Source organism: Gorilla gorilla, chromosome 12 (genome assembly GCF_029281585.2).
Source record: "Gorilla gorilla gorilla isolate KB3781 chromosome 12, NHGRI_mGorGor1-v2.1_pri, whole genome shotgun sequence".
Lineage (NCBI taxonomy): Eukaryota > Metazoa > Chordata > Mammalia > Primates > Hominidae > Gorilla > Gorilla gorilla.
The window spans coordinates 119,692,737-119,718,272 of NC_073236.2; the positions used below are offsets into that span (position 1 = coordinate 119,692,737).

The 25,536-nt window shown below is 57.6% G+C and overlaps 1 protein-coding gene across 3 annotated transcripts; it reads left to right on the top strand.

The window, feature by feature from the left end:
* Nucleotides 1–708: 708 nt before the first annotated feature.
* SDC1 (syndecan 1) lies at nt 709–25,141 on the top strand. Of its 3 annotated transcripts, none has more exons than XM_004028895.5 (5): nt 709–1,119; nt 20,450–20,531; nt 21,624–22,102; nt 22,693–22,828; nt 22,980–25,141. In XM_004028895.5, exons 1-5 carry the CDS (start codon nt 1,054–1,056, stop codon nt 23,147–23,149), a joined length of 933 nt encoding a protein of 310 aa, XP_004028944.2. In that variant the 5' UTR covers nt 709–1,053; the 3' UTR covers nt 23,150–25,141. The 3 variants fall into 3 exon arrangements, with proteins under 3 accessions (XP_004028944.2, XP_018876912.2, XP_018876911.3); XM_019021367.4 differs by lacking the exon at nt 709–1,119 and adding an exon at nt 17,755–17,946; XM_019021366.4 differs by lacking the exon at nt 709–1,119 and adding an exon at nt 18,454–18,495.
* Nucleotides 25,142–25,536: the final 395 nt, after the last annotated feature.

Sequence of the window (25,536 nt, forward strand, 5' to 3'; positions counted from 1 at the left end):
GCAGCAACTGCACGGTGCTCCTCAGATCCGCGTGCCCGAGGTCACCGGGGAACAAAGAAGTTACTTATTTTTCCTTTTAGCTCAGATGAAGAGAGAGGGCGTTGTCTTCCACAGAAAGACGCTGCGAACTCCGCCCCCGTCCCCCTTTTTCTTGCAGCCCTTCCGTGCGGGTGCAGCTGTTTAAACTAAGGCCCCAAGTCTCCAGCACTTTGTGGAGTGCTGGAAGAACGCGAGCGTACGGGAGAATCTGGGCCGGCGGGGCGCAGCGAGCCACATCGCAGCTGGAGGATAGCCGGGGTGTGTCTGTGTGTGTCTGCCCGTCGGTTGAAGGCCCCATCGCCCCCGGGTCCCCGCCCTGCCCCAGAAAGCGTTCCCCAACAGACCTAGGAGTCCTGCGCACCTGGAGCGCGCTCCGCGTCCACGCCCAGAGGGCGCTGCACACTCGCGCCCGAGGACTGCCTGCCCCCCTTCAGCCCCTCTCCCGGGCTGCGCCTCCGCACCCCGGGCCCGGGCAGAAGGGGGTGCGCCTCGGCCCCACCACCCAGGGAGCAGCCGAGCTGAAAGGCTGGGAACGGCGGCTTGCGGGGACCACAGCTCCCGAAAGCGACGTTCGGCCACCGGAGGAGCGGTAGCCAGGCAGGCAAGAGCCCTAGGGGCGGGCCGGGGGCGGGGCTAGGGCCGGGGGTGGGGCGTTCCGAAGGGGCCGGGAGGGGTGGCTGGGGGGGCGGGGTCCTGGGGGGTGTGGACTGGGGCTGGCCGGGAGACCTGGCGGAGCTGGGGGTGGGGGGCTAGTTTTTGCAACGGCTAAGGAAGGGCCTGTGGGTTTATTATAAGGCGGAGCTCGGCGGGAGAGGTACGGGCCGAATCCGAGCCGAGCGGAGGGGAATCCGGCAGTAGAGAGCGGACTCCAGCCGACGGACCCTGCAGCCCTCGCCTGGGACAGCGGCGCGCTGGGCAGGCGCCCAAGAGAGCATCGAGCAGCGGAACCCGCGAAGCCGGCCCGCAGCCGCGACCCGCGCAGCCTGCCGCGCTCCCGCCGCCGGTCCGGGCAGCATGAGGCGCGCGGCGCTCTGGCTCTGGCTGTGCGCGCTGGCGCTGAGCCTGCAGCCGGCCCTGCCGGTGAGTGCGGCCAGCGGCCAGGCGGGGAGGCGGCGGGAAGCCGGGACTGGTCACCCGCGGATGCCGGCGGGTGCACGTGGAGGGGGAGGGGGAGCGGAGACTTCCCTTCTTCCCGCGCTAGCCCAGCGGGTCCCGGGACGGTGAGCCCCGAGACCAGGGCTCCAGCCCCAATTTCCTCCGCTGTCGGTGGGTGCCGCACCGGTCCCGCGCTGGGGAGGGTGGGGGGCCGGGGCCCCGCGCTCAATTATGTAAAACGTCTCCACATGTGTCGGAGCCCGCCAGCCCACAGCGGCGCCCGGGGTCGCCCGTTCCCACCCTCCTCGCCCCGGCGACCGCGGCGGCCGGACCCCCGTCGGTGACCCAGGGGGATGCAGTGACCGCGGCCACAACGCCCCCCCCCCTGCAGACCCTAATTCAAAGCAGACCCGCGGGCTTGCGCCCCAGCGCCGCCGAGCCCGGGCGCCCGGCCCCTTGCGCCGGGGCAAGTTTGGGCACAGCGCAGCCGGCGCGGGAGCGGGAGGCGGCCGCGTTGGCCCGGGGAGCCGGGCCAGGGCTGCGTGGGGGGCGCGGGCGAGCGTCTGCAGGGCCCTCGGGCTTGCCGTGGGCGGCTCGAGGTGAGCTGAGCCGGCCCGGCAGCGGGAGGTTCCGGGAAGTTGGCCTCGGAACGCTGGAGACCCGGAGGAGCCTAACTTCTGGGCTGCTGAAGTTGAGCTGGCCCCGGAGAGCGCGTTCCCGTGCCGGGCACGGCCGAGGCGCAGGCGCCTTCCAAGCGAGGGGACCCGGGAATGGCCTCCCGCTCCCCGGCTCGGCTTTGTGCTGAAGCCGCGCGGAGGGAAGGCGGGTCCCTTGGCCCGCCCAGTGCAGCTGGGGGAAAAGAGGGGCAGATGTGGAGCTCGAGGCTGTAAGAGGCCTTTGGGTGGGATGCAGCATCCACCTTCAGCGGGGCTGACGCTCCACTAAAGAGGGACGTGGCCGACAAAGAGCAGCCTGAGGGTCCCCAGAAAGTGGCTCTCCCGCCCCGGCCACCGGCCGCTAGCCCGCCTTCCCCAATGGGGGCGCTTTGTTCTCGGCCCCTGTAACCCTTTCCTGGGAACCGCCCCGTAACGCTGGCCTTGACGGGGGCTGGGACCTGGGCCGCAGCCAGGTGTCAGCGCGGGCCGCCCGGTGCCCGAGTCCGCCTCCCCAGCCCCCGCGCCCGGTGCTGGCCTCCCGGGGTCCCTCCTGCGGGCCGGCTCGGCCATCCCCAGGGATGCAGAGGGGAGGTGCGGAGCCAGGGGCGCTTCCCCTTCCGGAAGTGGCGGTGTCTCGCCACTGCATCTGGACAGTTCGACTTCCCCAGCTCTGGCAAAGGGAGGCACGTGGGCAGGGAGGGGCGGGGGCGGGGTGGGCACTCGGGTCCTCCACTGCTAATGTGGCATCTGGACAAGTCTCAGCAGCGCTGACCCTCCGTAAGCGTTGCCTCGTGTAGTAGCTGCCAGTTATTGAGCGCTTTGGTTTTTTTTTTTCTTTACAGAGTCTGTCTCATGGGAGATGAGGTAGGGACAGTCGTTTCTGAGACCGATGTGTAAAGCGCCCTCCCTGCTTCCCAGGTGACTCGTGCTTCCAGACGTTTTCAGGTGCAGGAGAGGTCCCTGTGCCTATTGAACTGTGAATGGGCTGGACTGTGAGGGGTATCTGGGAGCACGAGGAGGGCCATGATTTCCGAGCTGGGTCTCATGCACTCCTGGCTTTCAGGTCCAAGAAGCTGCTCTCTAGGGTGGTGGTTTCTGTGGAACTGAGACTGTGCTTGGAGTCTTCGCTCCGAGTTTGGAGAAGAGAATGGAGCTGCGTGGCTTACCTCCCTGGACCGCCGGGCATCACCTCACTGCCCCATTCTCGCACATGATGGGGCCTCAGCAGGGGCGGCTGAAGTTGGGTCCTCCACCTATTTCCGGCTGGATTTAGGAGGGCTGCTGGTTCCCTTGCCTGCCTGGGGTAAAGCAGACATTCCAGAGCCCTGGGATCCCACCGCACCCGTTAATGCTGGGGAGGCAGGTGGAGTTTGGGCTTCCCCGTGAACTGCCTTTCCTGGAGTTTTCTGTGGGCTGGGGCAGATGCTGCAGTGTGAGGCGTTATTTCTTGCCCAGAAACTTGGACACAGGGCCCAGGAGGCAGGAGAGTCTCAAAAGGGGAAAGGAGGGAGACTCCCTGGAGCTGCAGGGAGGGAAGGCTTCCTGGAGGAGGTGCTTGAGCTGAGCCTGAAAGCTCCACCTGAGCTTTGGGGTCAGACTCTGGCTTGAAGCTTAGGTGTTCTTTTTGCTTTTTCTGATCTTACAAAGATTAGTTTGTTTTCTCTTTCCCAGTTCTGCCCTCTTCCTCTTACAGTGAATGTCCCTGTTAGGTTAAAGGTGGGGGCATGCACTGCCTTCCCAAAGCTCTGATACCCCTTTCCTAAAAGAAATCAGGCAGCTGGGATTTGCTTTAAGATGGGAGAAGGTATTTGCAAGTGGCAGAGATCTGACCCTCTCTGAAAGTTCACTCTGGCCCCAGTGGGAAGCAGGTCAGAAACCCCCTGGGGACCAGGGAAGCAAGGAGTGACTGAATGGGTGAGGGGAGGCTGCTAGGAGAGGAGGTTGCTCAAAACCACTCCCAAGAGACTAAAACAGGTTTGTCTAAAAAGGTTTCTCTCTCTCTTTCTCTGTGTGTGTGTGTGTGTGTGTGTGTGTTTACTGTGATCTTTTGTTTCTGCCATGTAAGAAAAATGGCTTGTTCTGGAATAGTTATTTGCTATTTTTCATTCTTTCTCTCTTCTCTTTCTTGAAAGGCATAAAATCCCTTTTGCCCTAATTATGGGGGCTAGTAGAGACATTTTCCCACAGCCGGGCAGAGAGGGTATAGGGGGAGGCACTGGCTGCCTCCGCTCAGGCTCAGAGCCTTCTAGAAGTGATGTCATCCCTGGCTTCAGCTCTACAGGGAGGGTGGAGCGGTTTAAGTCTCTACCTGTGGCTCATGATGGGTTCCAGTAAAACCTCATTAACACACATTGGTAGGGAGACAGTAAGAAAGGAGAGAGCCTGGAAAGAATTAATGAAAAGCTTGACTTCTGCAGTTTTTTAGAGGAATCTTTTCTGTTGCAGCAGAATTTTGGATTCCTGAAATCCCTTGGGAATGAGGTGTCCTGTGTATTCATATTTTTTCATCAAGCTAAGACTCCCTATTACCCTCGAGTATTCTTACTCTGGGCAGGACTCTCTGAAGTATTTATTTCCCTTCCTTTATCAACCAAAAAATGCTAGGCATGATTTAATCTCTGCCTGCCAGGGTCGTCCTCCGCATCATTGTGCTGGGTTGGGACATTGTCTCCTGGATTTACTGTGCTCTGAAGAGCACTTTGCCCCTCTGCCTGGTGCCCCAGGTTGCTCTGTTTTGAATTCTGGTCTTTCTGCTTTTTCCAGAGAGCAGCCAGAAGTGACATTTATGTGCCTGAGTGTAGCCAGCAGCTTTTCTGATCAGTTCTAATTTGTTACTTTTCTCCAGTGGCACTAAAAAACTAATCAGATGAGTTAGGCTTATTTCCAAGCTGAGAGTTTTAGGCTCTGGGTAAGGGCCTTGCCTGTGAGTGAGACTGATGATCTGTGATATGTGGATTTTGTACCCTTCATGAACTTCAGCTGGGACCTGTTGCGGTCTCCCCTCTACCTCCCTGCACCCCACCTAGAGTAACAAAGAGGTGCTGCCAAGGTGAGGCCTTTAGGGGCCTCTCTCAGTGGAGAAAAATGAGTCATCTCTTGGGGGAAGTGCTTGCTGACCCCCATGTTCCAAGTTCCTCGACCTGGTTTGACCTGTAAGTGACTTGCTGGTCACAGGTAGCTGGACTGACCAGCTGAGGGCCATTATTCTTTAGCCTTGACTGTTACTCTCAGCTTTGGTCATGCCCCCAACTCTTCACCACATGTTTGATTTGGATTTTAGTTCCTGTTTCTATATAATGTGCATCCATACTGTGTGACAGGCCAGAAATGGCTTTGGATTAAGTAGAGCCCCAGGACTGAGTCTCAACTCTGCCACTAATTTACTCCATAATCTGGGGTGAGTCACTTTCCTTCCAAGTCTTGTTGTCCTCATCTGTAAAGCAGACATCATGATACCTGTTCTCCCTGTCCTCATTCTGTCATTTGCGTATTCATTTCATAATGGATATGTGAAAGTACTTTGTGATGAAACCGCCTGAGGAAAGTTAGCTGTCGATATAATTAAGGTTACCTTTTTTTTGAGTGCCTACTGTTGAGTGCTCAGTACTTTTCTTTCATTCTTATTTGAACTTTACCCAAAACCTTTACAATATATATCATTGCCCCATTTTGTGGACGAGGAAGCTGAGGCCTAGGGTGGCGGGCCCCTCCATTGGCTGAGACAGGATTTGTATGTGTGTGTGCAGTGTGTGTGTGCGCATGTGTATGGTGTGAATACATCGCAAGACTGTCAAGTCTCCCCTGAGAAGCCTGGCATTTGGGGGCTGGCTGAACCCTGCAAGGCTCTACTGGGCATTTGCTGGTCCGTCCTGAAGACCATGGATATGAGCGTTTTGGGCTGAGGGGGCTGGGCCAGGCTGAGCTGGCCTGAACAGTGCCATCAGGCAAACAGCACTGGGTTGGGTTCAACTGATGGCCCCTCAGGGACAGGCGAGAGCTCCTCACAGGAAGTAAATGGGGACCTGAGAGAGCAGGGTGGGAACCAAGTGGACTGGGTGTGGAGGGGCCTGTTTGGATGGCGCCCTCAGGCCAGACCCCAGGTGGTGCCCAGCTTGCACCATCTTTTACCCTGGGCGCTGGGGAAACATTCGTGGAATTAGCAGATTCTTTTGTAAGCCTGGGAGGCGGGCAGCATGGCGCAGGTGGTGGCCAGAACCCAGGACTCCTGGCTCTGGTGCCACAGTCACCTCCTGGTCCCCTCCAACACCAGGTCCTGCTGGGGGCGGGGACAGCCCATGAGGAACTGGTCATTAGGTGATTGCCGGGCTTCAACTGTTGCCCAATTGCCTTCTTTTCACCAACCAGTTTTGGAGTCTTGGGTTGAAAGGGCCCCTGAGGCCCTGAGAGATTCAGGGAGTTTGTGGAAAGAGGGCTTTGGTGCTGGGATCCTGTACCCTGTCACTTCTCTCTCAGCTGTTCCAGCAGAGGTTGGGTTTTGGATGGGAGCATGTATTCTGGAACCTTCCACTGAATGGGACATGCGTGCCCTGGCAGGCTCCAGGGGAAGGCTGATGTGTGTATGCCCCTCACCACAAGGAGGTATGTTTGGGGTGCAGGTTGTAGAGGTGAGGCCGCGGAGTCAAGACCCTGGGCTTGGGGCAACTTCAGCAACTGTCTTGTCCAGCTGCAGGTGGTCATGGGGCCCACGCCATCGCTTCCCCTGGAAGAGTGAGCTTTACCTGTGATGTTACTGCCTTTGCACGCCCTCAGGAAGCTTTCATTTAGGTGGAGAGACAGTGTGAGAAGGTCCCTGGCATTCCTGAGACAGGTGCACTGGGTCAGCTTGCCTGTGGTCAGTACTGTGGGGATCTTGGGGAGGGGTGGCCTGAGCCTCCCCTGGCAAGTGTCCTGCTTTTTGGCAGGGCCTGTAAGGGTGGGAGCAAGCTTACGGGGCAAGGGGGGTGTGCCGTGGGAAATCTTGGGTCTTGGGGCCATTGAGTCAGGAGAGCAGAACAGGCGGCGGCTGGACCTGCTCCTGCACTCAGTCACTTGCCCAGCGACCTCTCCTGCTGCACTCAGGGCTTCCCGAGGCTGCCACTGGTTCCTCTCCCCACCGGGAGCCCCTCAAGGGTCTCTGACCTCCTGGCTTTTATGGCTTCGTGGCTGCCTAATTTTGTGTAGAGGATGGGCCTCATCTGGCCGTCAGCCCTGGGAAAAACTCTCTGCCTAGTGATTCACCTGAGGGTTGCAGCACCATGAGATGCTGTGTGTGTGTGTCTGCGTGTGTATGTCTGTGTGTATATCTGTGTGTCTCCATGTGTCTGTGTGTGTGTCCATGCATCTGTGTGTCTTTGTCCATGTACGTGTGTGTGTCCCTCTATGTGTCTGTCTCTTTGTGTTTGTGTGCGTCCGTGTGTGTGTCTGTGTGTACGTGTGTCTCTGTGTGTGTGTGTCTGTGTGTTTATGTGTCTGTGTGTGTCTGCATCCATGTATATTTGTTTCTATGTGTGTCTGTGTCCGTGTATATGTGTGTCTGTGTGTGTGTGTGTCCGTGTGTGTGTGGGGGGGTGCTTACTGCACAGGTTGCCACTGCATTTGGGCCTTGCCTGGGCACTCCTGACTTGCCTTCCCCTGTCAGGCTGCAGTCTCAGTTTTGGGGGGCCTGGTCACTACCTGGCTGCAGCTTCCTTTTCAGACACCAGCTTCCTTTCTGCCTCCCACCTCTGCTGGTGGCCTTTTCTCTTTTTCACTGTGGCTCTGACATCCATCATGGCCTTGGCCTTGGAACTCTGTGGGAGTTATTCCTACGGAGACGGGCAGTCAGGTCACCTGGCCTTCCTGGTTCAGCTGAGCCCCGACTGTTTGGCTGTGGCAGGCCATTGCCCCTCTGGGCCTCAGTTTCCTCCTCTGCCAAAGGGTCGTTCTTCCTGTCCTCAGTTCTGAGAGCCACATGGTTACAGAGAGACCTTATCCTGGGAAGGGTGGAGGTGGCACTGAAGGACTTGTTGGGGGCTCACATTTCTCTGCCAGTATCCTTTCTAGGGATTCGAAGGAGAGTTGGTTGCCCAAGGGGTCATCGGTGGGATGGGCCAGGCCAGTGGAGGGCAGGGCAGGCTGCTTGAGGGGTGGATTCGAGCTCCTTGTGGGAGCTGGAGTGGACAGAGGTGTCTGGGTGAGGTTGGGCCGGGGCTGGGACTGTGTGATGTTCTCCGCACACACACCCAAGAGTCCTGGCACCTGCCCGAGGTCCACTCAACAGCAGGAATGAAGGCTGTGGCGGGCAGGTTGGGGCAGTGGGGAAGGCGGGCATGTTGATCAGTCCACTCATCAGCTGAGTCATGGTGCCAGGCCCACGGGTCCTCCCCTGAGACTCACCCAACCGACCTTGATCCACTGCAAGCCCTCTGGGGGCCGGCACGAGGCAGAGAGTGCAGCAAGACACAGGCCGGGGCTCAGGGGCCTGGCTTTCTGTCCTGGCCCTGCCTCCTCACTCTCGAGTGACTGTGTACAGAGGCCTCTCTTGGTCTCAGTGAACCCATCTGTGACATAGGGGGAAGGGGCTGAGAGGCAGAGGTGAGGCAATGCTTTTGGGTGCATGGCCTCTTGTGGCTGTGTCGTGTGACTGGTGGGTATCTGGGGGCCTGCCTGTGCTCTGCTGCCTCAAGTTCTGAGGGCTTCATGAGACCTATCTGGCTTGACCAGATCTAAAGCCCAGATCCTGGGCACCTGCTGTGTGCGTAGCCCTGTGTAGTGGTGACAGTTCCATATCTGGTCCAGGGGATTCCTGTAAGAGAGGGTGGCTGTTACTGGAACCAGACGAGAGAGGTGGTCTCTGCAGTGACAATGAACGGGATTCGCGATTCAGCACCTGTCACGTCTCCCCACAGGAAGGGTTTTGTCCCAGAGTCCCACGATACAGCAGTATCGAACTAGGAGCCTGGGCTGTAAGGCAGGACATTTTATGGAGCTCCAAACCTGTGGGGCTGCCTTCTGGCCATGGGAAGTGTCAGGGCAGGGGGTCTCCCTGAGGGAGCTGCAAAGGCTGCCAATCCTGCTCTAGGACCACTCGTGTGCACCATGGATCTCCAAAGGTGTTCAGGGAACTCTTCCCCACGGTGGCGTGAGCTTGAGTTCATAGTCATTTCCATGTGGGGCTGCCTGGCTCTCTCTGTGGATCTTCTGTACTGCTCAGCAGGCTGAGAGACAGAACTCTGGCGCCTGGCCTGGGATGTGTACGGTGAGGATTGCACGTCTGCCAGGGTGGGATGTGGGGAGGTTGGAGGAATTTCTGGAGGGCCGAGGAGCTCGTGGCCAACTATGGCATTTGTCATGAACTGGGTCCCAGAAAGCCCTTTAGAACTTGGGCCCTGGCCCTGCTGTTCCCATGCTACCAATACCAGTGGTGGCCGCTGATGTTCCAGGGACCTTACCTGGTTGGGGATTGATTGTGTCAGAGTGGCATTGACTCTACCTCCAGTAGCTTCCTGTCATCCCTGCTGCCCAGGAAACTGTCCGAGGCCTTGGAAGGCCCATCTATCTGGAGTGTCCCAGGCGAATATGGTGGTCAGGTTTGGGCTTGCAAGGCCCGAGGTTGTGGGGCGTTTCAGGAGCCTCTGAGACCTTCCTAGAGGCTGGTGTCATTCCAGCTTCTCCCAGAGAAAACCGCAGGGTGCAGTGCTGCTGTGGTGGTGACCGTATCTCTTCCAGGATGGGGTATCGGGGAGGGTCCGGGCGGCAAGACCTCAAGGCTGGCCAGGGCCTGCGGGGCTGAGGGCCAGGCTGGGATCGTGGGCCCTGCTTGGGCTGCATGAGATCTTCAGGCCCTGCCCCCCACCTTCCTCCCTGAAAGGGACCTGGGGCCTGGGGGAAGAGCACAGGAGGAGTTTCCCTGGGGTCAGGCCTGGAAAGTCCAGGAAGCTCACCCCTGAGTCTCCTTGGGTGAATCTGCAGCAGTGACTGGTTGTCTTGGGCTCAGGGAATTGTAGAAAGGGCATAGAGCCACCTGCCTCCCTCCCCACCTCCCGTGAATGAGGTTCATTCTTAGAGATCTTGTCTGGAGGCTGGGCATGCAGTGGGCACTCTGGCCCATCTGTCTTCCCTGTGTAAGGCAGTCACCTGAGCCTGAAGGCCTGGGCCTTCCTGCCTTTGGGGGGCCCAATATTGAGTCCTGAGACCTTGGGGCTTCACAGGTGAGGTGGGACCGAGAACTAGCTGGCTTGGTTAGTCCCGGCTCGGGCTGGAGTGGAGAGGTGTTGTGGAGGCCAGGAGGAGCACAGGACACGGAGTCTAGCCCACCTGGATCACATCTGGACTTCATCGCTTCCTCCCTGTGTCATCGTGAGCACGATTCTTCACCTACCCCAGCCTCAGTTTCCCCATCTGTAAAATGGAGTTTCTCATATCCTGCCCCAGAGGGCTTTTGCAGAGATTCCATGAAATACCATATGTGATATGATTGGGGCCCATTCCTTGCCTAGAGCACAGAGAAGCAAGTCTAGGGGAGCACTGAGGCTGACCTGTGGGAAGGGGTGCAGTCTGACCCAGCCTGAGCGTGGAGTCACTCTGTGTGAATGGCCTGCTGGTCTGACCCCAGTGCTGCTGACGTTAACAGGGCCTGCAAACATGGCTTTTGCCCTTCTCAGAAACATGAGCCTTCACTAGCAGGCTAGACTTTGCTCTCTTCCACCCAAGCCTCTGCCAGGGGCTGCCTCCTGACCTGAGAAGGTACAGGCTGGGTTGCCTCCTGACCTGAGAAGGTATGGGCTGGGCTGGCGGATGGGAGAGGAGGCCAGGCAAAGCCAGACATTGGGGCACCCTGGTAGGGGCTCAGGCCTGCTGGGCAGGACCCCTAGCAATGGGGCACAGTGGCCTGTCCCCAGAACTTCAGACTGATGGCTGTCCTGGAGAAGGAGCTGGGTTTTCTGTGGATGCCGACAAAGCTGGGCCAGACTGCAGGGTGCCACCAGTGGAAATGATGGCTGTTGTCTTCCTGAGAGTGAGAGAGCCCTATGGGCTTCACTGTGATGGGTGGTTCATGGCATGCCTGCCAGAGCAAGACTGCTGGCTTCAGTGGCTGTGTGCCTTGGGACAGATGACATAGCTCCTTTGCCTCAATTTTCTCATCTGTGAAATGTGCATGGTACTAGAACCTAAGGTGACTGTGAAGATCAAACTAATTAATTCAGAGAAAGTGCTTGGAAAAAACTGATTGCCAGCTCCTCTGGCCCAGAGGACTCAATAAACATTAGCTATGATCACTTTTTCTCCCTAGAGCCTAATTCAGTTGTTTCTATTCTTCAAGTAATCTCCAGCCCAGATCAGAGGCTTAGACTCTTCTTCCACCACACCCCCTGCCCACCAACTCCCCTGGTAGTCCCTGAGCTCTGGGCAAGGCATGTGGCTACTTCCCTTTCCTAGGGTCATGCTGAGCTTTTCAGACTGGAGCTGTATCCACAGTCTCCCTTTCAGCCATCTCAGCACCCACCGTGTGCAGAGGCTGAGAGGGCTAGGAGCTCTGTGCTGGGGGTTGGAGGCTATGCAGATATGCCAGCCCATCAGAGGGAGGGCAAGCCACTTGACCTGGGGCCCCACCAGTAATCTGGAGGATCCACCTGGCTTCCTAAGTGGCTTCTCCCTCTTCAGAGAGAGCCGTCACAGAAAATTCTGTCTCCCATCGCCCAAACCAGAAGGGACCAGCCCCACCCTCCCCTGGGACTCCTTCAGGGACACTCTGCCTTCCCGTGTCTCTGGGCTTCTCAGCAGCCTCAGTGCTTACTCAATCTGAATTGTTCTTTATCTGAGAGGCAGGTTCCCAGGCTAGCCCATTGTTCTGTACGTGGGAGGAGAAACCGTGTACATCTGTGACTCTAGGAAGAGCAAAGAGAATTTCTTCCTCCTTTCCTGGGTATGGCATTGCTGGCATCCACATTTTGACAAAGGTTAAAAACTTTGCCCTTGACATCTTCCAGCCTCTCTGTTGTAATCCTGTTCCCTCTCCCAGAGCTCCCACCTACCCGCAGTGGCCTAGTTCCAGAGTTAGCCCCTCCCCACCTGGAAGTGATTTATGCTGTAGTGTGAGTGCTGGTACCCTTTAGCCCTCCCAGAGGACTTGTTTTCAAAGGGATATTGTGCAATGACAGGGGACACTGATAGGAGAGATTTTGGTAATAAAGTTGGAGCTTGTTCCCCTCCCCCACCTTCACACACAGCTGGAGCCCTGGCTGGCTGCAGGTGTGTCAAAAGTGCAGTTTCTGCCTCTGTGAAACTTGAGGACACTTTATTTAGCAAGTACAAGGGGGAGGATGTCCCTAGAAGTCCATCTGGCAGAGGTGCCCCAGTCCCCAGGTCCGGTGGCTACCCATTCCAGGGGACCTGGTGGGGACTGACGGGGCTGGGCTTCTCAGTAGGGGCCGACTGGGGAAATCTTGGCTGAGATTCTGACTTTGGTGGGCTCTTTGGGGCAGACAGGGCTGGGGGAGGGACAGTGCTTTGGAGGCTTGGCTGCCCCCTCTGTCCCCATAGGGTGCCAGTTGCCCCACGGTCACCTTGATTTAGGATATCTCTGGCATCCTGCCTAAGCCATGACTCCCCTTGGGAAGCTGAGGGTGATGATACCAAGTCAGTGTGATCGAGTGTCCTTGTGGGTCCCTAAGTGGGGGGTGTTTGGCGAGTCTTGGGAGACAGATCCCTTGTTTGGCTCTCGGAGCAGAACTAGGCACTGAGGCTGCAGGGCCTGGGTTGGGTTGCTTTGCTCATCGCCTGCCTGGGTGAAACCTTGCCCTGCCTGGCCTGGCCCGGGTTTTGCCCGGGGGGGGGGGGGAAAGCAGAGGAACTGGTCTTCCAGCTCCACGGCTCCACACCCAGCCCTCAGCTGAGCCTGTTCTGAGACCAGTCCTGGCATGTGGGCTGCTGAGGCAGGCGCCAGCTCTGTGGAAGGGTAGGTATGGGGGTGCTGGGGGCAGCACTGGCTTGGCTTGGGCATCGGAGCTGGCATGAGGCTGCCAAGATCCCTCCTCTTTCAATAAACGCCCCCGGTGTACTGTGAGCAGGCAGTGCGGTGCAGGGCAAAAAGCCCAGGGCTGGGAGGCTCGGCTCTGCGACCTTGACCTCAGGCTTCCCATCTGTAAAGCCCTGACCTCACACTAAATGGAAAATATTACCCGAAAGTGGTCTTGAAGGCCAAATGCGAATGCCGTCCCTCCACCCCAGCCCTGCCCTGGAAGCCCCCAGGACAGTAAGGGGTCTGTCTCCGAGTGGCAGGGTGGGGCTGTGGGTGCGGTTGCCGTCCAGAGTGTCCCCGAAAGGCGCTCCTCCTCTCGGAAGTGCTGCTGGGGACAGCCTCCTCTTCCTGCCCATTTCTGTCTGCCTCCTGCCCTGGGCCGGGCCCATCACTCCCTGCCTGTCATACCCTCGGCAGGCCCTGGCTTGCCTTGTTCTCAGTAGAGAGCCAGTGAGCTGATAAATTGCTGTGCCTGTCCCCGGAAATGCTGATGCTGCCTTGAGGCACCGGTGAGGCCCCTCCTCCTGGGAATGGCTTCAGTGGGGGATTTCGGGTCTGGAGGCCCAGACCCCATCTGCAGCCTCAGCCTGCCTCCCTGACGGGCTGTGTTTTCCCTGCTCCTGAGTTTGGAAACCAGCCTTAGGAGAGGAGTGATGTGTCTAGCACTTCCTCCACAATCCTGAGGCTGGGGGAGCCCAGTGTCTCCTGGCCTGTGGCCCTGCCCTGCTGCCTACTCCCATGAGTCCCACCATTTTGGCCAAACCCCCGTTGTACAGATGGGCAACCTGAGGCAAGGTGTTTCTAGCACCACCCTGTAATTTAGGGACAGAGGCCAGACTATCACCAGACTATCCCCATGTTGGACCTGGTCATTTTCCCTGGGCCACCCTCTGGTGATCAGTGCTGTGGGTCCCTGAGGAGGGGGCATTTGGAGAGTCTTGGGGGACAGAACCCCTGTCTAGTTCCCAGAGCAGCACCAGGTGCTAAAGCCGGCGGGGCCAGCCTGTCAGCCGTAAGGCACTTTAGCGTTATCCACCAAGCCCCTTCTGGCGTCTAGGTGGGGAACAGGTCTAGAGAGAGTCTGAAAGCTGCCCAGGTCCCCAGCATGGGAGCCGCATGGCGGATTCCAGCCCTTTCCCAGAGACCCTTGCTCCTGGGTGCTCGGATATGACCTGCCTGCTCAGTGCTTAGGCCGTTTCAGTCCAGGCTGAAGGAAAGGGTCACGGGGCTCCCCACAGAGGGAAGGCAGCCACAGATCCACGCTGCAGGGCACTGAGGCGTTCGGAAGGCGGTGGGACTGGGAGAGGGTGTTGCAGCGTTTTCTCCCGTGCCCTCCCACTGGTACCCCTGGAAGAGCAGGACCAGGCCCTGCAGGCTGTGCTGCCCTCCAGGCCCAGCCTTCGTCCCTGGAGCCCACCTGTCTGTCAGCTCCAGCAGCTGTCTTCTGCTCACCCCTGCTGGGTGCAGCTGGGCCAGCTGGTGGGAAACCAGTGGGCTCAGCCCCAGGCACGAAGGAGCCTCAGCCCAGCTTCAAGTAGACACTTCCCAGTCATGTAGGTGCTTCTGGATGTTCAGTGGGCCTTCAGCTCCCGGGGGAGGGAGGCTGGGCCACCACTGTGGTGTGCTATCTATGCGAGTGGACGTGTCGGAAATGTAGAGGACATTGCTGGGCTTTCCCTGGTCCCTTTGCCACTAGAGCTTGTTCACAGGGCTCTGTTGCTACTCAGTGCCTTGACTTTGAACACTGGACTCAAGTGAAACGAGCTCTTGCCTCCTCCAGGCTGGGCCACTCTGGGGGATGCCTTTTCCTCCCCTCATTGTTTTCAAAGTGCAGTCTGAAGACCCCCTACAGGACCTGGGGCTTGTGAATGACAGAGTCAGCCTCTGGGCTGGGAACTCGAAAGACTTCATTTGTAGTGGTCTCCTGGTGATTCTTGGGGACCCTGAAGCTGAGAGCCCGCAGTCTGGATGCAGGTGATGGTTTGGTTATCACCCTCAGCCAGTATGGTGTCTTGATGCAGAGGTGGGGGTAAAGGCTGGGGCTCTGCAGCTCAGAGATATCAGCCCCCAAGAGTCCTGAAGTCTAGGGGAGGGGAGAGTCAGCCTGTTTTCCTTGTATGTGTAGATCTGACTGAGAAACCGAGGGGGTAAGAAAGATTTCTAAACAACTGTGACCCTGTCTCAAGCCTCCTGAGGACATTTGCCATTGTGTGGAATCTCGGGATGGGGAGGGTGGGTGTCCAGCCTGCCGTGACCATGGGCCCTCCTGCCTCATGACCTCGCAGCCTGGGCTTCTGGAACAGGTCTGGGTCTCTCCTGTCCACTGGCCCCAGAGCCAGTGCCATGGCCCCTGGTCCAGGTTGCTTGTGAAAGGCGGTGACCTAGTTCCTTTGATAAGGGGCAGCCCTTTATCCCTGGTCTGTTGGGGTTTGTTGATTCAGTGACTGGGCTCCCACAGAAGCCGGGGATTTCGTGGCCACACGGGGCAGGTACAGCTGACAGATCAGCTTCCCTTTCCTGCTCCACCACGGATGACTGCGAATCAGAGGCCCCCTGCGCTGCCCAAGTTAGTGCCTGGGGTGAGCGTTGTCTTATCCTCTCCTGAGGTGGTTTGGGGGCTTCAAGGCCTGGCCTTAGTAGTCCCCTTAGGGCAGCCCTCTGTACTTCAGCCTCTGAAGCTCCCCCTTTTAAAATCCCCCTGGAGCCGGACACCTGGCCATATGTTCTGGGGGGCTGGGAGCTCTGCCGGGCTAGGACCAGACTGTTTCTTCCCTCTTTTCTCCAAAAGCTCCTGGCATGATCTTGGCTCACTGCAACCTCCACCTCCTGGGTTCAAGTGATTCTCCTGCCTCAGCCTCCCAAGTAGCTGGGAGTACAGGTGCACACCGCCACGCCCAGCTAATTTTGTATTTTTAGTAGAGACGGGGTTTCACCATGTTGGCCAGGCTGGTTTGGAATTCCTAACCTCAGGTGATCCGCCTACCTCGGCCTCCCGAAGTGCTGGGATCACAGGCGGGAGCCACCGCCCCTGGTAGTAATGCTTTTTAAGGGGTTTGTGTTTTACCCATCACTCACTTCAAGCAGCAGGTGACCAATGTCAGTGATTCAGGGTACGGGCTGGAAACCAAAGGCCTTCTGACCTGGTGGCCTCAGGCTGATGGGGGAGGGGTAGATGGGCAACCTCTCGGGTTAGCGACTGGGCCCGCTGCCCCCCCTCGAACCTGTCTGAGATGCCCACTGGACATCCTGGCTTCTGAGGCAGCCAAGGCACTTCTGAGCTGTCTTGCAGAGGAGCTGCAGCGCAGCTGCCCCTTAGCCCCAGGGCTGGCCAGGACAAGGGGCTCTGCTGAGACGGAGGTTGCCAAGGAGAGTGGCCCTCTTTACCTCTGGTATGGGAGAGAAAGCTGGCAGTTGGCTTGAGGCTGCCTTCTGGAAGCTTCTTTGCCAGCTCTCTGCCCACAGACTTCAGATGTGCTCTTTGTAGTGGCTGGCAGCCGGTGATGATGACTCCCCATCCCTGGTGGCACAGGTCCCATTCTGGTCTACGCCATTTCCTCTCCACCTCTCAAATGTGGGCTGGTCCCTGGGTAGCGTCACCACTGGGGCAGGCTCAGCAACTCCAGCTCAGTGAAACTCCATCCCATTGAGGAGCCTTAGACAGGTTTTCCTTAAAACTGATTGGGTCAACTGGTAGGGCTAGGGAGAGAGAAGGGGATGGCAGGTGAGGAGAGCAGTGCTGCTGCATGGGGAGTTGTAGTGTCTGGGCAGCCTTGGGCAAGTCCCTCACCTTTCAGAGTCTCTAGTCCTTATCTGCTAGAGACAGTGATCTCAGCCCCGCTGCCTCATCTGCAGGGGAGTTGTAGGGAAGAAAGAGGAATGGGTGGAAAGTGTTTCCAGCTTTAGAGAAGGCCACACTCCTTCACACTCTCTTTCTTGCTGGGTCAGAGCCCTGACCCCAGGATTCTCTCCAGGGTCCCCAGGGTATGGCCAGGAGACCAGCATGGCTGAGATGGAGATGGGCTAACCTGACCCTAACTCCCTTACTCCCTGTCCCCAGACTCCAGGCAGCTGCCTCTTGATCCCCCAGCCCCTAGGCGAGCCAAACCTTGGGCTTTCTAATCAGTGAGCTTCTAGGGTCTGCGCTGTGGGTGGGGAAGGGGCAAGGCATCCCTTGCTTTGAACAACAGAATGAGTGGAAGCCTAGATCTTACCTAGCACAAAGTTGTTGATTCGTTCTATGAACAGTTGGTTTTCCTGGGACTTACAGAGGTTAAAGGCCGGTTAGCCTGTTGCCTTCCTGGGCAGGGCATGAGGTAGTCTCCAAGCTGAGGCCACCTGTTCCTGAGCAGCCTTGAGCCGTGGCCAAGCAGCCTTGGAAGCACCCAGGTTGGAGATGATGCTGGGGAGAGCTACCCAGGAGGCCTAGAGGGAGTTTGCTGCCAGCTGTCAGCACAGCAGGCCTGCTAAAGGAAATCGAAAGTCTCACCAGAAACTCCGGGAGTCAGCTGGCACCTTGGTAATCCAAGTTCAAACTCAGCAGTTTCTGCTAATTTCCTCCTCAGGGGGCTGAAATCTCACCTTCTCATCTGAGGGGCTGTCACAGAAGGTTCAAGCTGGAGGAGATTTGGGAGGTCTCTCTAGCCCGTCCCCTTAGTGGAGACTGAAGGCCCAGGGAGGGGAGAGGCCCCCGGAGGCCAGGGAGATGGTTTCAGTGGAGAAAACATTTGCTTAAGAGCTTGTTGTGTAAACAAGATTGCAGAGGGATAAGCCAGCCGAACTGAGGGAACAAATTGTTTTTAGGGACAGGGCAGACTGAAATGCTTATCTAGTCAGGAGGAAAGCCATGCTCTTGGGAAACTGCTAACCTGTTGGGGCCTCCCTGGCGTTCCTGGGTCTCACTGGGCCGTGCCTCCCAGGTTGTACATGGGCCCCAGTGTGTGTGTCTTCCCTGTGGGCTTCGGTTGCCTCATTGTTGAATGGAGCATGGATCCAATGGCTCTGGCGTCTGCTGAAAGATTCGGCGCTCTACAATGCAGCAGAGGCTCGTGGGGTTGAAGTGCCAGTGCCTTGCCCCATCTCGAGCTTTCTCTTGAGGGAGGTGGTGCAGCAGGAGATGGCAGGGCAGAGTCCTTGGATGAGAGTGAAGCCATGATGCCAGTGAGTATGGGTGGGGGTGCCCACTCTGTGCCCCCCCCGGTGGGCAGTATTCTTTGTTGATGAAGGAGACAGGCTTGAGGGAGGCCAGGGCAGCTTCAGAGCTCTGGGAAGGCAGCACAGGTATTTGAAGCACCACATGGAGATGGTGTAGATCGGATGTGGCCTTGTGTGGAGGCGGGGGGAGCATGGACCATGATTGTTTGTTTTTATTGATTGATTGATTGAGACGGAGTCTTGCTGTGTCACGCAGGCTGGAGTGCAGTGGCGCAATCTCGGCTCACTGCAACCTCTGCCTCCCGGATTCAGGGGATTCTCCTGCCTCAGCCTCCCAAGTAGCTGGGACTATAGGCCCGCACCACCATGCCTGGCTAATTTTTGTATTTTTAGTAGAAATGGGGGTTTCACCATGTTGGCCAGGCTGGTCTGGAACTCCTGAGCTCAAGTGATCCTCCCAAAGTGCTGGGATTACAGGCGTGAGCCACTGCACCAGTCAAGTCAATGACTGTTTATTGTAGATGGGCCATGGTGGACTGTGACTGTTCATTGCAGGTGAGCCTTGGTGGAATGTGACTTGTTACTGTAGATGGGCTATGAATTGCCCTTCTAGGGTCAAAACCTTTCTCTTGGGGGAAGGAAGATACAGTTTAGCTTTTGTCCTTTCAAAGGAAGTTCAGTGTTATTTCTGACCTTGTGGTTTCTACACGTGTCTGACGCTTCCCTCTGACCTAGGCCCCTGGATGTGGAGCCTCCACCTGGTCTGGCTCTGCCCCAGGGCTGCCTCAGGAGGCAGGAGGTCTTGTCTGTCCCTCTCTGCTTTGCACTACCCAGAAGTGAGACCCGTGGGCCTATGGCTAGGGCCTGGCAAGGCCTCTTGGGCTGAGGAGGCCCTTTTCCTTTGGAGCCCAGCCTCAGGTGGGCCCCCTCTGACAAGTCAGTGCAGAGGCTTCTGGTGAACAGACTTCTTCCTGCCCCCCTCTTCTCATGAAACTTTATCTACCTCCCTTTCACCCTCTTTCTAGACAGGCCTGCTGGCATTTGAGGCTCCCCTAGTTAGACAGTGGCCACTGTTTGTGGGTGCCCACTGCGTGCCAGGCTGTGTTAGGCATAGCTTCATTGAATTTTGGCAGCAGTCCTGGAATGTAGATGTTATTATTTCCCCATTTTACAGATGGAGAGACAGAAGCCATAAGCAGTTTAATGACATCCCAGGACCACGCATCTAGTGAGTGGCAGGATCCGGAGTTCCTAAAGCTAGTGCTCTGGACTGTGCTGTTCTGCATATTTTTTCATTCTTTGTTCTGGTCCCAGACATTGGGGCCCTCTCAAGATAGACTGTGTAGTGAGTGGGGTCCTTGGGTCTAAGTCTCGCAGCTGAATAGGGCTCTCAAAGCCACACGTCTCGCCACCTGGCTGCTGGGTTCTCTCTTCCTTACCTGAGGTCTTGGGGCCAGTGTGAAGGGCAGAGGCAGTCCTGACTTTCTGCCCTCCCTGCCGACCAGGGTTCTGCACAGGCCTGCTCACTGTGTGTGGCATGATCCTGCCTCCCCGCCCCCGCCCCCGGTCCTGCCAGTCAGCCCCGGCCTCAGGAACTGGAGAGAGGTGTATATGTTTGCCCTCTGGCCCCTTTGCCTCTTGGAGCTGGGCAGGCAGGCAGCATTCCTGGGGCTGCTGTTTGCCAGCAGGGCCCGTCCCAGGCCCACAGCCCACTTCTTGGAGGCTTCTCAGTGCAGGGCCCCTTCCAGATTAGCCTTATATGTCCCCAGCCTGATGGACACCCTGTCCTTCCTTCCCCAAGGAGGATGATACTCTGACCAAAAGGCCTGCACCCAGTCTTTACTATAGACAGGAACTGGGCCAAGTGTGGGAAGGTGTATCAGGGCCAGGCCTGGGGTTGCCCTGTGTGGGCAGACCTGCCTCAGAACAGACAGTTCCTTGTGCCCAGCCCTGCCCCTGTCCCTTGTGCCGTCCTCGGTATCCACACCTGGGGGCCAGCATGCCTGGAGGCTGCCTCTGCATCCAGGTTGTCCTGAGATTGTTCTTGGGGGTTTTTGAAAGCCCCTCAGTGGGGCTGGGTTGGCAATCTTTGGCCCCAAAGCTCCCTGGCTGATGGCCCCCAAGAGCTGGTTCACAGTGTAGGGTGGGCTGATGGGGTCCCATCGGGACCACAGCTTATGTTTCCAATAACAGCTCCCTGTCTGCCCTTCTGAGAGGTCTGGAGCTCCCTCACCAGACTGAGCTTCTCAGGGTGAGGGCCCTGCCTACTCTGTTGTGCCCCTGCAGCCCTGCACCCAGTACCAGGCTGTGTTGTAGCATCAGGGGATGGGGCATGGGGACCAAAGTGCTGCCCAGAGCTGAGGGTCCTGGAGCCACATGAGAAGGCTTCTCCCTGTGTACCTGTGCAGCACAGGGTAGGGTGAGTCCACTCAGCTGTCTAGGAGAGGACCCAGGAGCAGCAGAGACCCGGCCAAGCCTCTACTCATACCATATTCTGATCCTTTTCCAGCAAATTGTGGCTACTAATTTGCCCCCTGAAGATCAAGATGGCTCTGGGGATGACTCTGACAACTTCTCCGGCTCAGGTGCAGGTGAGGTTGTCATGGGGGCCCCCCCACCCAAGAGGGCAACAGGTCATGCTTGGGGGCAGTGGTCAGGCAGTCTCCTGTGTTTACTGAGCATGTGCTGAGTGCACCCTGCCTGCCCCATCTCCACCCAGCTGGCTCCAAAGGGCAATGCTGAGGAGAGGAATGGGGTCCGTGAGCTGCCTGGTTAAGGAGAGCTCATGCTCGGAGGTGAGGTGAAGGCTGTGAGCTCCAGAAGGCCCCAGGGCCGCCTGCTGCACGCAGGCTCATATTCACTAGGAATAGCTTTACTCACTAAGAAACCTCTGGAACCCCCTTCAGAAGGTTATTTGACTCCTGAGCCTCTGTTTTCTCATCTGTAAAATGGGAATAATACCTTGACCTGATAAGCTTGTGGAGCTGTAAGGCAGCGCAGAGCCAGCTGGGGTGTAGCTCTTCCATCCAAGCTCCCTTCCTTACTTCCCCTTTCCCTGCGGGGGACTGGGGGAGAGAAGTCCCTGAGCTGGAGGTGGTCAGGGAAGCTTCACAGAGGAGGTGGCTCTTGAGTGGACCTCAGAAGAGGGGTGAGAGAGCTAAGGAAGGAGGCTGAGGTCATCCCTGGGGAAGTGACCTAGCGGAGGCCTGAGAGCTGCAAGGTAGGATATCTGTTGTTGGAAGTGTCTGTTGTTGGAAGTGGGGGCCTTTTTTCAGGGAGTGTGGGGCCAGAGAAGTGTGTGCCCTGGGATAAGTAGGATAACCACAGTAGTTATGCCCCTAAGGGATGCCCACCCCACCCCTGTGGTCACAGAAAAGCTTTCCCAGGTGGCCTAGGCACCTGTCTCGTGGCTCCAGAGACCAGGCTGCGCCTGGACACACACAGTGGGAAGGGACAGCTCTCCTTGTCCATTTTCCAAGGAGCTTAGCCTCAGCTGCCTTGTCCAGGTACTAGCCTCCCTCACAGCCTGAGCTTGGCCGGCCCAGGTGCTCTGGAGCCTCCCCCGACCCACCCAACACACTCTGCTTCTGGTCCTGTCCCCCCCGGGCTCCCTCCCAACACACTCTGCTTCGGGTCCTCCCCATCCCCCACCTCCCCAACACACTCTGCTTCTGGTCCTGCAGGTGCTTTGCAAGATATCACCTTGTCACAGCAGACCCCCTCCACTTGGAAGGACACGCGGCTCCTGACGGCTATTCCCACGTCTCCAGAACCCACCGGCCTGGAGGCCACAGCTGCCTCCACCTCCACCTTGCCGGCTGGAGAGGGGCCCAAGGAGGGAGAAGCTGTAGTCCTGCTAGAAGTGGAGCCTGGCCTCACCGCCCGGGAGCAGGAGGCCACCCCCCGACCCAGGGAGACCACACAGCTCCCGACCACTCATCAGGCCTCTACGACCACAGCCACCACGGCCCAGGAGCCTGCCACCTCCCACCCCCACAGGGACATGCAGCCTGGCCACCATGAGACCTCAACCCCTGCAGGACCCAGCCAAGCTGACCTTCACACTCCCCACACAGAGGATGGAGGTCCTTCTGCCACCGAGAGGGCTGCTGAGGATGGAGCCTCCAGTCAGCTCCCAGCAGCAGAGGGCTCTGGGGAGCAGGTGAGTGGCCTCTGCATTCCTTGGGAAATTGGGTGGGTTGGTCCTAATGCCTGGCACTTGGCAGGCCCTACACCTGTGCCCTGCGGGCATCTCGTATTCCTCACCAGGAAGACAGGGCACAGGGGCCCACCTTCCCCTACCCCCAGGGCCTCGCCCAGAGCAGGACAGACTAATTATGAGATCAGAGCAAAAGCACCCTTAAAGATCACCCAAGAGAGGGCTCCCCAAACTCACAATCCAAACTTGCAGCCCCTGCTGCAAGAGTGAACGTTATACCAAGTCCTATTTTTTATTTTATAGCTTCGTGGGAATTTTACGCTTTACACTAAAATAAGCCTGCTTATTTCCATACAAAAATGTGTGCTTTGTATCACTTTTTGTGATATCCGTGCCATGGTCCAGCCAGGGTCCGGAGTTGATGTGGCAAGAAGGCCTGGCTTTCGGGCCCTGTGCGATCCTGGTTTGGGTGCATCTGAGTGGGTGGTGGCAAAGATCAGGGAGGCAGGAGCTGCTTCTGGGTCTCGTAGTGGAGCTGGTTGCTGCTGCTGGCGGTGACCTGGTCAACCCAATCTGCCCCTGCCCTCCCACAGGACTTCACCTTTGAAACCTCGGGGGAGAACACGGCTGTAGTGGCCGTGGAGCCTGACCACCGGAACCAGTCCCCAGTGGATCAGGGGGCCACGGGGGCCTCACAGGGCCTCCTGGACAGGAAAGAGGTGCTGGGAGGTGAGTTTTCTTTCAGGGGGGTAGTTTGGGGTGAATTGCTGCTGTGGGGTCAGGGTGGGGCTGACCACAGCCAAGGCCACCGCTTTGGGGAGGGTCTGCAGCAGAGCCCAAGGAGCCGCTGAGCTGAGCTGGCCCCATCTGCCTGCCCTAGGGGTCATTGCCGGAGGCCTCGTGGGACTCATCTTTGCTGTGTGCCTGGTGGGTTTCATGCTGTACCGCATGAAGAAGAAGGACGAAGGCAGCTACTCCTTGGAGGAGCCGAAACAAGCCAATGGCGGGGCCTACCAGAAGCCCACCAAACAGGAGGAATTCTATGCCTGACGCGGGAGCCATGCGCCTCCTCTGCCCTGCCACTCACTAGGCCCCCACTTGCCTCTTCCTTGAAGAACTGCAGGCCCTGGCCTCCCCTGCCACCATGCCGCCTCCCCTGCCACCATGCCACCTCCCCAGCACTCCAGCCCCTCTGGTCGCTCCTGCCCATGGAGTCCTGGGGTGTGCTGGGAGCTCCACTCTGCTTCTCTGACTTCTGCCTGGAGACTTAGGGCACCAGGGGTTTCTCGCATAGGACCTTTCCACCACAGCCAGCACCTGGCATCGCACCATTCTGACTCGGTTTCTCCAAACTGAAGCAGCCTCTCCCCAGGCCCAGCTCTGGAGGGGAGGGGGATCCGACTGCTTTGGACCTAAATGGCCTCATGTGGCTGGAAGATCCTGCGGGTGGGGCTTGGGGCTCACACATCTATAGCACTTACTGGTAGGACCAAGCATCTTGGGGGGGTGGCCGCTGAGTGGCAGGGAACAGGAGTCCACTTTGTTTCGTGGGGAGGTCTAATCTAGATATCGACTTGTTTTTGCACATGTTTCCTCTAGTTCTTTGTTCATAGCCCAGTAGACCTTGTTACTTCTGAGGTAAGTTAAGTAAGTTGATTCGGTATCCCCCCATCTTGCTTCCCTAATCTATGGTCGGGAGACAGCATCAGGGTTAAGAAGGCTTTTTTTTTTTTTTTTTTTTTAAACTAGGAGAACCAAATCTGGAAGCCAAAATGTAGGCTTAGTTTGTGTGTTGTCTCTGAGTTTGTCGCTCATGTGTGCAACAGGGTATGGACTGTCTGTCTGGTGGCCCCATTTCTGGTGGTCTATTGGCAGGCTGGCCAGTCCAGGCTGCCGTGGGGCCGCCGCCTCTTTCAAGCAGTTGTGCCTGTATCCATGAGCTCAGGGCCATGCTGAGGCCTGGGCCGCTGCCACGTTGGAGAAGCCCGTGTGAGAAGTGAATGCTGGGACTCAGCCTTCAGACAGAGAGGACCGTAGGGAGGGCGGCAGGGGCCTGGAGATCCTCCTGCAGACCACGCCCATCCTGCCTGTGGCGCCGTCTCCAGGGGCTGCTTCCTCCTGGAAATTGACAAGGGGTGTCTTGGGCAGAGCTGGCTCTGAGCGCCTCCATCCAAGGCCAGGTTCTCCGTTAGCTCCTGTGGCCCCACCCTGGGCCCTGGGCTGGAGTCAGGAATATTTTCCAAAGAGTGATAGTCTTTTGCTTTTGGCAAAACTCTACTTAATCCAATGGGTTTTTCCCTGTACAGTAGATTTTCCAAATGTAATAAACTTTAATATAAAGTAGTCCTGTGAATGCCACTGCCTTCGCTTCTTGCCTCTGTGCTGTGTGTGACGTGACCGGACTTTTCTGCAAACACCAACATGTTGGGAAACTTGGCTCGAATCTCCGTGCCTTCGTCTTTCCCATGGGGAGGGATTCTTGTTCCAGGGTCCCTCTGTGTATTTGCTTTTTTGTTTTGGCTGAAATTCTCCTGGAGGTCGGTAGGTTCAGCCAAGGTTTTATAAGGCTGATGTCAATTTCTGTGTTGCCAAGCTCCAAGCCCCATCTTCTAAATGGCAAAGGAAGGTGGATGGCCCCAGCACAGCTTGACCTGAGGCTGTGGTCACAGTGGAGGTGTGGAGCCGAGGCCTACCCCGCAGACACCTTGGACATCCTCCTCCCACCCGGCTGCAGAGGCCAGAGGCCCCCAGCCCAGGGCTCCTGCACTTACTTGCTTATTTGACAACGTTTCAGCGACTCCGTTGGCCACTCCAAGAGGTGGGCCAGTCTGTGGATCAGAGATGCACCACCAAGCCAAGGGAACCTGTGTCCGGTATTCGGTACTGCGACTTTCTGCCTGGAGTGTATGACTGCACGTGACTCGGGGGTGGGGAAAGGGGTCGGCTGACCATGCTCATCTGCTGGTCCGTGGGACGGTGCCCAAGCCAGAGGCGGGGTCCATTTGTGTAATGACAATAAACGGTACTTGTCATTTCGGGCAACGGCTGATGTGGTAGTGGTTGAGTCTCTTCTTGGCCTGGCGATGTCCAGCCGTGTCACCTTCTAGGGGTGGGAGCCTGGTTCTGGGCAATGCTCTGGCTTGGTACAGAACAGCAGAATTCATGCTTGTCCCTCCTGTCGTGGAAGACAGAGTCCATCTCTGCCCTCCTCCCCCAAACCCCTGTGCAGGCATTCAGCATCTCGCCTTCCTCCTCCCGGGGCTCTCGGCCCTCCTGTCCAGCACTCCTTGTTCCTTAAGGCTCCATTGGATCATTCCCTTCCTCAAGGACATGATGGGCTCCCTACTGATTCTCAAAGCTTGCTATTTATTGTTTGCTCACTGTGATTTCTGTACACTCACTAGCAACAGTCTTTAAGTGCCAGAGGTCTAAAAAAA

What these genes read in the sequence shown, in the direction of transcription:
- SDC1 (XM_004028895.5), top strand. Translation starts at nt 1,054, where the DNA reads ATGAGGCGCGCGGCGCTCTGGCTCTGGCTGTGCGCGCTGGCGCTGAGC. An exon ending in GCCTGCAGCCGGCCCTGCCG is followed by an intron (nt 1,120 to 20,449) that starts GTGAGTGCGGCC and finishes ATCCTTTTCCAG; the next exon opens with CAAATTGTGGCTACTAATTT. An exon ending in CTTCTCCGGCTCAGGTGCAG is followed by an intron (nt 20,532 to 21,623) that starts GTGAGGTTGTCA and finishes CTGGTCCTGCAG; the next exon opens with GTGCTTTGCAAGATATCACC.